The following is an 11839-nucleotide window of genomic DNA, read 5'->3' on the forward strand; positions in this document are numbered from 1 at the left end:
TTATGTGCTGACATCAGTTTTAAGCCACAACATCAAGAATATTATTTACAGATGTTGTTTAAGAGAGATGTCCAATACAAACAATCACCTATCAATACTTACCAGGTGACTACCCAGGTATCAGGTTGAGCAAATAAACTCTGGTATTATCAGAGCAAGTACTGACTTTTTAAGCTACACAACACCTATGACAGTAGAGGCTTAAATATACTTCTTTTGCCAGCCCAAAGTGTGGTACTGTATGACCATCTCAGGCTGCTGTGTTGAGGCAAGTATTAAGTGCCTGTGGAGTGGCTATTTCAGTGCCAAATCCAGTTCCCAACACTTCTGCTTTATCTTCACTTGCAGCGTATTTCAGCTTGACAAAAACTAGGCAGTAACACATTCAGAGCTACCTTGATTTAATCAAAGCAAACGTTTATGTGCTGACATCAGTTTTAAGCCACAACATCAAGAATATTATTTACAGATGTTGTTTAAGAGAGATGTCCAATACAAACAATCACCTATCAATACTTACCAGGTGACTACCCAGGTATCAGGTTGAGCAAATAAACTCTGGTATTATCAGAGCAAGTACTGACTTTTTAAGCTACACAACACCTATGACAGTAGAGGCTTAAATATACTTCTTTTGCCAGCCCAAAGTGTGGTACTGTATGACCATCTCAGGCTGCTGTGTTGAGGCAAGTATTAAGTGCCTGTGGAGTGGCTATTTCAGTGCCAAATCCAGTTCCCAACACTTCTGCTACTATTGCTGTGCTCAGCTTTCCCCTGAAAATGGTGTTCCAGTAATTATTCCCTCTTAACACCACTTTCCCAGTTAAAAAGAATCAGTTTAACAAATTTACTACAACTTACAAACAAACCTATGACTGCCACATAAACCGCATTTTTTTACATTGTTGACTAAACAGGGCATTTTGGTAGCTTCTAAATATCTGCTGTATTTGGAAAGGTAACGTTTGTCATATCTGCACTTCCATTTCCTTAATAAACCAGAAAATTGATCTCCAAGTGATCAACAGCAAGTGACAGTCCCTCTGCCTGCAAAACCTGTTTTATTTGATTGCTGAAAGGGCTAAGACAGCAAAAAATAACTTATTACAGTTAACTTGTAGCTGTAAAGGCAGCCAGTGCCACATAAATAAATACATATTCTGAGCTCTTGCCCCCTCCAAGAATTTCCCTAAGCCACTTGACAATTCAGACATGTACATACTAATTTTTTCCTTCTGAGAATTGCCAAATTTAAGCCATCCTTAAACCATGGTATTTTATACTCCACATTCAAAGTTTCTTCAGACTGAGCAAGAAAAAAGGGTTTTGAGAGCAGCCAACGCACACAAGGTTAAGGTGAGAAATCTCTACTCTTGAGCAGCTGCCTGTAAAAGAGGAGGAAGGAGGAGGAGCGTTTCTTCCCACACTGTCAATCCCACCACAGCCCCTTTCCATCAGCCTGGCTCCTGAAACCTCAGGGACCGAGCTGACTTGTTCAGATTTGAAAATGAAGTGTGACCAAATAATTATTGTTCAGTTTGGAATTCTGGATTGAAATTTTTCAACCATAACACATTTAAACTTAAACCCCTTACCCTCAGAGCATCATGCAAGGTGTATTTATTTACCTATCACAAGGTTACTTTACATTAAAGCTCCATTTTTAATTTGGCTAGCAGAATTTACAGTATTTCAATATGTGTGCCCAGCAGCATGCTGGACCCAGCAGGTCTCCCGCTGCAGGACTATCACCTGATGGCTCTAGGGCATGCTGCTGATGTTCTGGGTGCAGAAATACCACTGGGAAATCACTGTCTTCACACGAGCTTGCTGCTATAGCACCCAGCAACCTCAACTCCAGGGCAGAGTTAATTATTGTCTTCTCCTCTAACTGGAAGCTTAACATAAAGTGCATCCAGCAGCAGGTGTCTTCATTTCACATTGTCACTGCACTTTGATGTAACTGGATAAAAATGTCTGAATAGGCTGGGTTTAAGGGTGAGGGGTTTTCTCATTTTGGCTGGTTTCGGGTTTTTTTGAGCATCCTCTTCTTTCCCACATTCCATTTGAAACAGACATACACACAAATAGCTTTTTGTTTGTTAGTATATTAAAATATGACTTTTGCAAAAAAACAGTAGTTTCAGATCCACAGAAGTGACAGAGCAGAGAGTTTGTAAGCAGACACTACTCTACCAACATCGAACTTGTTAAAAACATTCATGATTTAGAAAAGCAGCTTATTTTACATGTTAAATTTTGCTTCACCCAACACGCACTGCCGAATGTCCCCAAGCCAAAAGATGCACAAAGACACCATGCAAAACCAGTCAAGCACCCCCCTTCCCCACCAATTGGGATTTGCAGCCAGCAGGGTTAATTTGTCAGACATTCAGCGTTCACATGCTATTAGCCTGACATTTTCCACAGACTTCACACACAGATTCAAGGTTTCAGGTTTGCATCACACCAAAGCACTGATGCAAACAGCATGCAGGGAAGGGAGATGAAGGTAACAGAAGCATTAACACTAGGTATACTACCATTACTGGGCTTCTAAGTCTGTGTGAAACAAGCAGTTGCTCTTTTAATTAAGGCTTTTGCAGTTTGCGTTAACAGAGAAGAGTAGCTTTAGAACAATCAGCAGTGGTTCTTACCTTCTGGAGTTGGAGTGCAACCCAAAAAAAGGAGAGAAACACCCCTTTAAAAACTTGAGCAAAACAATTGTCTGATCATTCATATGAACCCCTCCCCCCACCATCCACCAGAACCAAGTTTTATAAGTTTTGGGTAGATCTGCAGCAATACAAAGACCAGGTTACAGTAAACAGACACAGAAGAAAGATGACAACCCACTAGGTTTTTTCAGTCTGTTTTCAAAGCAATACACCACACAGCTGGCATACAGCTACCACCCTCAGGTGCACTGTTTTCAACCTTCACCAGGTAATGTGTTTTTTCTTCTGCAAGTCAGGTGGACCTTCTGAAAATCTCATGTGCAGACAATGGTATAGAAACGTATTTCTCTTTTTTCTTCTACACCCCCTGAGCACTACTCAACTCTGGGTGAAACAGCAGCCCTGCAAACCCAGAGGAACATCACAGATGCTGACAGTTTAATGATGCCAATTGTTAGGGTGAAGGAACCAGTACATACTGCTTCATCACCTCCATAGGCAATTCATGGTATCACCAAGTCATTAATAATGCAAACTAACACACCATTGGCCTCATTTAAATATTTTCACAATAGTGGTGCAGGGGCAGAGAGAGAGAGGGCATTTCATGCCATAACGCCAGTTTTAACACACCAGTTTGTGGGAATTTGTGCACAATCAAAACAAGTTGAGTGCAGCTGGTGATCACTGAGTCAGATAGAGCCACACCTGGCCCATGGTGTAACAGAGGACCCAGGAGGATGGAGATCAGCCTGGAGGACACTACAAAGCTCTTCAGCATATGCTACAGTTGGGCTTTATTTATGGGCTTTAGTTATGGGCTGTTGTGACAACTGAATCAGACCTGCGGGAACACCAGAAGGCTCTGAGAGGATACAGTGAGTCCTGGATATGGACTAACTCTTGTAGAAGTTGTCTGACTTTCTTAGACTTTGTTTCCAGGTGTAAGCACTACCTGCAGCTTTACAGCACTCTTATCTCCACCTTCACACAGTGTACACAGATAGGATACTTTCTCCTTGCTGTTCACATCCTTGAGGGACTAGGTGGAAATCAGCATTTTCTGATTTTACAGGAGGAAGCCATTTAAAAGTACCTTCCTCTAAGGCTTTTGGGGCACAGAGTTAAAATTTACAAGTTTTTGGGTCCCTCCCTTTGAATTTCTGCTACAGAACCATGAGCCAGTTCGTACTGAAGATAAATCCTAAATTGTTATTTTTTGAGACCTCAACTTTCACATTTTCTAGAAGATAAAATCTATCTTGGATTCCTGCAGTGTTCACCACTAGAGTATTACACTCCACATTTCTCCTTGCAGCAGCAGCTAATGAAGTCTTTCATATGATGAAAATGGATGTGTAGTTTTATTTTGAGAAGAGAGCAAGAACTCCTACACTTAGGAGTCTCAGTTAACATTAGAGAAATATTTTGTTAGTTATGGATTTGATACCTCTATAGAAGGGAGATGAAAAGAGACAATCATTCTGCTACATACAATAAATGCATTTAATACTTCCTGCTAATGATAACAACATTATCTTTCTCTCTAACAATTCTCTTTGAACTATTAGTTTTCAATCCAACATTTCTCCCTATGTGTATTATTTTTGACATCCACCAAGTTATCACCCTGCTTCTGCACAGGCTCCAAGTGGCACAGAAACCTGTGCTTACTTCAGAGCTTTGAGTTAATATTAATAAAGCAAAAAAGAAACATACCCTGTGAGGGTTTGCCAGACCTGTGGTTGGTTCATTGTCTACGGGAGAACAAACCAGGTTCCCCATGAAGTATGGGCTCTATCTGCAAACAAAGGTTTGTGATACAGACCAAAAGAGAACGTGCCTGGAGCTGGTGGTGCTCAATGGGGCAAAAGCTGCATCTCCAGCTTCTCCTCACTTCAGGAAAAAGTCCTGCTAGGGAGCTCCTTCCTGGTTCACAGCAGAAAATCCTGAATCAGACAGTCATAAAAGGGTCCAGAAGACACTCACTGCTAACCTTGTCAAGTATTAATCTGTAACTGTCACTATGACTAATACTTGACTGTTGTTTGACCAAAAATAGCTTTAATCTGTACTTTACACCAGAATTTACACACAAATCTCACTTAAGATATAAAGGCATCGTGAAGGTCTCCGAGAATATCATGTTCTGGTGGTCTTCAGTTAAAAAATGTAAGTTGACAATTGTTTCTTTTCTCTGTTTTCTATTTCTTTATTTTCCAGAAAATGCCAAATCCAGCTTTCAGATGACTAAAGAGAAAAAACTGCAAGAATTACTGCACCAGCATTTATTGGCCTTTCCTGCTGCCAACCACTTCTCCCTATGGCTTACAGTAATTAATAAAGCAAAGTTGAAGAGTCATGCAATTGAAATGTGTGTCCCTGTAAAGTTGGTCCTATGGCATCTGCTTCCAACAAATGCCCATTTCCCACTGAGAAAGGGCCCCAGAACCCCAGTTGTAAGAGATCCTGCATGTGACAATCTCAAGAGGCAACACTTTTATGGACACTCATAATACTATCTTTCAGCAGAATGAAGATAAACTAACTAGAAAGAGCAGAAAGACTTGAGGTAACCCAGCCCTGGTGGTGCTTAAACAAGAAGAATGGATGCACTTGTCCTACCCGCCCCAAGAACACACTCCATATTATTAGTACTGAGTCCATGAGATAGGAACTCAAGGTGTTCCAGCTCATGCAGCTCACTTGAACATTACATTTAAAGAAGCTGTAATTAAAAAAATGTGCAAAGTAATTTAAATGTTCGTCAGCTCATAGCTTCAACTAGCTACAGCACCTTTTCCACACCAGCTCATAGTTTGCACCTTCACACCTGAGAGTGAGGAAAACGAAAGCTGTTTTGTATTGAGAGTAGGACCTGTTGGACATATTGCACCCCAGCTGCACATCCTAGAAGCAACCCTTTTAACTCTACCCATCTTCAAATGAGCCTATTAAGGCTTCGAGGTATTGCAGTGACTCACAATAAGAGGCACTGGAGGCAAAAGGCCACTTTGCTAAGGAACACAAGGCTGGAAACCATGACTTAAGGAGTTACATTGGACAAAGAATTTCCCAGCACTGAACTGATAACTAACTGTCCTGAGAACCAAGGCATGGAGGAGCAGGCAACTTAGCTTATCCAACCCCACCTCATGTCCTAGCTCTGCAGAAGATCAGGAAATCGAAGTACTAAAGAACAGCTGGGGAATATTTTAGTGGCAAAGCCTTCTGCCAAGAGTAAGGAGAAATCACTTTGTTGGTCCTTAACTCGATCTAAGATGCAAGAATATCCTCCAGCAGGAACCAGCTTCCCTTTTCCTATAGTTTCCAAGTCCTGACTCCAGCCTGACCTACGCTTATATTTCTGAGACAAGTCAACCAGAAAGCTTTTTGCCTTTTAAGTTCAACTTCTCTCCTCTGGCAAGAGAGTGACCAAGCACAGAGTTTTTACCCACTCAAGCAAGACTCTTATTTCATAGCACACAAGTTACTGGAGGAGCAATGCAGATGTGACACTGCTCTGAACTACACAGAAGCTAAAAGCCTCAAGTTTTCTTTCTTCATGAGGACAATCAGCATCACTGCAGTTCTCCTCATCCCTCAGGAAGACAGAATGTTCCTGTTACCAGACTTACAGAGGGCAAGGTAATCACAGAAATACAGCAGGCTTCCGATTTTCGGCTACCAAAGAAATAGAAGAAACTGGTTAAGAAATTTTATGGAAGCCTAAAGTTGCAGTCACTCGGAGCAACTCCAGCCCTCCTCACATAACCACCTCCTTATCTGGAAACAAGTCACCTCCTTGAGGATGCTGAGCTGGATTTGGAGAGTATCTTACAAAAGATTTGTTAATGAGAAGGATAAATTAGCCACTGCCTGGAGGGCAGCTAAAACTTTGATTCCAAGTGTTACTGACTCACTTCTCTAGTCCAGACATGACTGGTGAAAAGAGGACTTGGGCTTCTAAACTCCCCACCCCAAGCCAAAGTGGCTTAAGAATTATTAAGAGAAAAGGCTACCAAAGGTATCTTTCAAAGATGCTGACTCTTCAGGTAGTCTTACGCCAATTTTAATGTAGCCAAGGAGATTAATGAACTCCAATGACAAGTTAATAATTTTGCCTTTAAAAGCTAATTATCAAACTAATGTGATTCTCTGTTGCTAACTCCTGATGCCCATTTATCCCACATGATGTTCAGGGAACTTCTACTGCTGCAGCTGTGAAAATGTTAACACCATTATTCCATGCATCTTCAAAGCCCCACGTGAAAGTGTGTTACAACATGCCCAGGCTTCCCCAGGTGACATTGCCAACAGAGATGTGGCAATATGGGATGTTGGAGAAATCTTATAGCCAGAGATGGTTATACTGCCCACTCACTGAATGTTTATCCACATGTATTTTATTTTTGCAGTTTGCAAGCAATGACCTGTAGGTAGGAAAGGATCTCTCTCATTGGATTAGGGAAGCCTGTCAAAACAGGCAAATTAGGATGACAGATCACCCAAAAAGTATAGTTCTAGCTTCAGGATGCCTTAGATCTCCAAAACTGACACCTCAAAGTACTGATCCTGGGCTGACCTTTAAAAAAAACTCATTATTAAAGTTACTTGAATACTGGGAAAAAGTTAGAAATACAGGTAAGAAGCAGGCAGTATGACCCCAGGTTTCTGCACTGCTGCCAAAACACCACCATCTTATGAAAGACTCTAGCCTTGTCTAAAAATACCACCAAATTGTCCTCTGTATAGCAGAAATTACTATGCCTGTTTTTTCTAACTCATCTCAACTGCCACCCTTCTTCCCTGCAATTCCAAATCCCCTACAATTGAGTCCTCTAAACTCTTTCAACATGCCCTCAAGCTTCCTCCCAGGCAGCTGGCCAAGGGGCAGCACATGCCAGGAATCACTGGAACAAGCAGGAGATGGACCGGTTGCACTGCCAAACAGAAAAATGAATGCTGGACACTAGTTGGGCTCCCTGTTCTCTCTGCCTCATTTCAAAGCATCTGCAGGAAAGTAATTTGTCACTTTTTCTAAAAATATTCTCTATCTGAAAATCAGAGCTTTTTAAAAGTTAGATATCTCTAAGGCTGTGAGGCAACAGATGCTAAGTTAAAAAAGGCACTGTGATCAAAACTGAAAGTTTAACAATTAGTGGTTTGGGTTAAAAGTTTACTATTAAAATTGCCATTTTGTTTATTAAAAGCAAACTGCACTGAGAAACATCTCAAAATGCAAATCCCTTGATACACACACTTAAAGAAAAACCCAAGTCCTGCCTGTAAACTTATACACCATTTTACCAAACTCTTGCAGCTGCCTGCTGTCTCAAGGCAACGAAGTGCAGGGAAATTGCTGTACTCTGCTGGCAAAGGATTTGCCATGGTTTCCTGCCAGAACCTCCACATAAGAGGACTCAAAATCTGGTGAGCTCAACACATCCTTCTGACAGCTTTTATACCCTCTCCAATGTGATTTTTACCCTAATAAATGCTGATTTTTGTTTAGCTCATCTTGTAACAGGCTATGACTTATCAGAAGCCCAGTCCAGCCACAAACACATTACTGGCACTAACTGGAACTGAATTGCTTAAAACTGACAAACTTCTAGGTCATAATCTAAATAAAGCTTAATTACATCCATCTAACATTTAAGGGGAAGACTACTGCACAGCACCCAAGTGTGGCTAAGTCAGTAGGGTGAATAGTTGAAGTAGAGAAACAGTTTCACATCTGACTACTCTCACTACCATCTTTTGATATTTAAGATACTGAGGAGTTTGTGCTGTCCTGATGCTCAGCAGCAGAGAGAAAAACAACATACATGAATGTATGTTTATGAATGTACATTTGATGGATTTACAATATTTAACATCATGCTGAAGCTGACCCAAGGCTGATAAACCTTTGATCTGACTGAATGTAGCACTGACTGCATAGTCAGGGCAGGAACTAAACTACACTTCTGTCACCTCCTTAACAGCTGAATGAGTTTCATTTTCTTTCCTTACTTTTAGATAAACTGACTTTTCCAAAAAGCAAACAATCTTTGCATTGTCCACAACTTGAATGGAACATCTTGTAATTGACAGCAGAATTTTTACACTTGGGTCCTTGAACATTTCTGCCAAAGCAGATGGATTGCTGCATTAAAACTGAACAAGTGGAATGGAGAACATAATTAAGTCAAATTCAGGATGGCTATTCCATTCCAAAATAGATGAACTGGCACATCCAATCCTCTTTTCCCAATCTCTTTCTTCGCTTTTAGAAAACAGAAGTATAAATACTTGGTACTTTGCATGAACAATTGTTCCCTGTCTCACCAAATACACTTGCCCATCTCTGGGAATGAATGAGCAAGGATTCCAGAATTAAGCTGCAGTTCAAGATCTGGCATCCAAGTTACCCTGTTTTTCTAAAGCAGATCAGTATCAACCAAGCTGGTGCAGAACTACATGCTCTCCAGATAACACTGAATAACACAGCATGAGGGACCAAGTTTTCTTCATAAGGATTTGTAAGTGAAGCTGCTTTTTACTTCCTGGATGGCTTTAATTTTGGTTTAGGCAATTGCCTATAAACTGACTATTCACTGTTATTCTTGTTTGGTGGTTTTTGCTGGTTTTGATGTTTTGTTGGATTTTTTTAAGATGAAATAAAAAGTAGTTAAGTTTACTTCAGCACCTGGAGTCTACTTGCTCAGGTCTAGTTTATCTTATATGAGAGCTGCAGACAAGAGTCACAAGCTCATACCTGGAAATTCCTTATGAATCTTATCCAGCTTTCTTGGTGAAAGTATCAGTGACTTGAGAGCTTCTTTCAAATGGGACCTAGACTCCAGTTCTGCAGGTATTGAACATTTTAATTCCAAAAATACTTACAAGATAGCACAATAAACTGTTAACCCATAACTTGGAAGCAAAGTATGACAGTTTTACTGGTATGGGTACTCAACTCACCTGATTTCTTTAAGTCCTTCCTTCTGGATAACTTGAAGGATCTCTTTATGGCTCATAGGTGTATTAGGATATTTCTCCAGGACCTGGCAAGCAAAAGTAGATTGAGAGGAAGTTACTCATTTGCATTTTCACTTTAACGTTTGACTGCACAGAAAACAACATGTAATGGTTTAGGCATCTCCAAGGATACAACGGAAGAACTACTGCCTTTCTTGCATCTCATTATCATCTCTTCCATCTGGAGAATATAAGGAGCAAAGTGACTCCAGGAGACTGGCTAAAGGACTTTTTTTAGTGCATTTCTCAAATTTTAATTCAAATACACTGCCACTAGGTAACACTTCTTGGAGAATTAAATGTTCTGCAGTAACAAGGTGGCTTCACAACCATCAGCTTCACTTGGGAATACTTCAAGAACTTCCAAGGTGCCTCAGATACAGAATTAAAAAAAAAAAACAACAAAACCACAAAATCCTTAATGTTTGCAAAGTTGCAACAACTACTGATTAGTTTGGTGAGTATTAAAGTTCTTTAAGGAAATTTGGGGGTTAACACTGTGAGGTTTCATTGAAAGACATCTGCACACAGCTCAGGCTAAAAGTCTGTAACTATGGGCTACAAAAATGCTTCCTAAATTGTCAAATACAGCCCCCTACCCCTTCCCTAGCCCACACCATGCACACTCAGGTGCCTAAAGACACTCACCTCCCTTTCAAGGGGACAAAAATGCAAAAGTAGAAATCATTGAATTATATAGAGAGATTGTGAAGACTTCTGAAAGAAGATGCCAGTTAATAGACGTCATTTGGATATTTTAAGCAATATTTGTGCTGGGGGGATGGGCAGGAAATGCCTCATTTCCTTCTTAATCATCCGCTTTTGACCCATGCCCAGCACATCAACCCTTGACTTATGTCTTTAACCAGAAAATAAACCATCAGTACATTAAATATAAAACCCTACAAGTGACGACAGAAGGAAATTACCCATTTTCATTTCTCTGTTCAGCAGCTGTGCAGAACACACAGCTTCTCCTAAGCCTCTGCACCTTATTCCCTCCAGGAACACTTAAGCTGTCCTGATGACTGCAGGTTTAGCTCTCTTCACAAGAACGTTGAACAAACAGACCTTGCTGAACTACAGCATCTCTCTGCTTACAGAAACAAAGACCTATGTTTAGCATCATCTCTAGCTTTGGAAGTCCTGGCTGATGGCCTCACTATGTTAAATCTCTTGTTGCATTATGTTAAAGCCTGACTTTCACAGCAACTTTAGTTGTTTTCAGACCTGGTATGTGACTCTGGCCAAGGCTGGCTGGCTGCAATGAAGCACAGTCTACAGCATGGCACTGAATGTCAGCACAGAGCTTTGGCTTCAAGGACTTCATAAAAAGCAGTTTAACACATGTATATAAAAAATATTGAGTTTAAAACATATTTAAGTGGAGTTTGTTTATACTCTGGTATCAGTTTCTGACCCATTTCACTTCTTTTCTAGCTACAGTGTAACTAAGGATGCTGTCATGGTTCCCAACTCAAACCAGGACAGATGCTCACAGCAAAAAAGATACAAAATCAGTGGTTGAAGAGTGATTTAAGCCAGACCACTGCAGTTTTTAAGATTTGTACCAGCTCCCAATTAATGTTCTCAGCATTGCCAAAGATATTTTTTCCATGTATTTTTATACCATTAGCTTGGAACAAAATTTCAAAGCTTGTTCTGCACAGTGTGCTGAAAAGCCCATGGAGGACAAGAGTTGATACCATCTGAATTTTCATCTGTGATGTCAACTTGTTTGTAACAGCTAGCAAAATAAAGTAGGAGAAAGATAAAGTAGTGCTGTGATTCCATTAACAAGGAGCTTTTGGCCATTTACCCTTTCTCACAGACAAAAACAAAACCATACTTTTTTCTTCTTTGGCACTGAATTTTCCTTGACTTTCACTACACGGACGTGCTCTTGACAAGCCCCATCTTGCTCATACCTAGAGCGGCAACACCACATTTCATTAATTTTTCACTAGGCACAACCACAACACAAGCCTAATACCATGTTTAACCACAGAAACTCATCACTAAGAGCAGAAAGGAAGAAAAGCTTTTCTAATTATATCCTGGCACACCCACAGAACGCTTCTATGTATTTCTCCCAGGAAACTTGTCCCCACATATTCCTTCCTAAGGACTCTTTC

The 11839-nt window shown here is 40.5% G+C and overlaps 1 protein-coding gene across 1 annotated transcript in view; it reads right to left on the reverse strand.

Moving 5' to 3' along the window:
- ASXL2 (additional sex combs like transcriptional regulator 2) overlaps nucleotides 1–11839 on the reverse strand; it is a 127454-nt gene that overhangs the window by 68920 nt on the left and 46695 nt on the right. The window contains exons 2-4 of the mRNA XM_010002204.1: nucleotides 11554–11632; nucleotides 9648–9730; nucleotides 8658–8660 (exon numbers count right to left, since the gene is read on the reverse strand). Of these exons, the coding sequence (XP_010000506.1) occupies nucleotides 8658–8660; nucleotides 9648–9730; nucleotides 11554–11632 (165 nt within the window). The remainder of the gene's footprint in view (nucleotides 1–8657; nucleotides 8661–9647; nucleotides 9731–11553; nucleotides 11633–11839) is intronic.

The sequence above is a fragment of the Chaetura pelagica genome, unplaced genomic scaffold (assembly GCF_000747805.2).
Source record: "Chaetura pelagica isolate M959 unplaced genomic scaffold, ChaPel_1.0 scaffold107, whole genome shotgun sequence".
NCBI classification, from domain to species: domain Eukaryota; kingdom Metazoa; phylum Chordata; class Aves; order Apodiformes; family Apodidae; genus Chaetura; species Chaetura pelagica.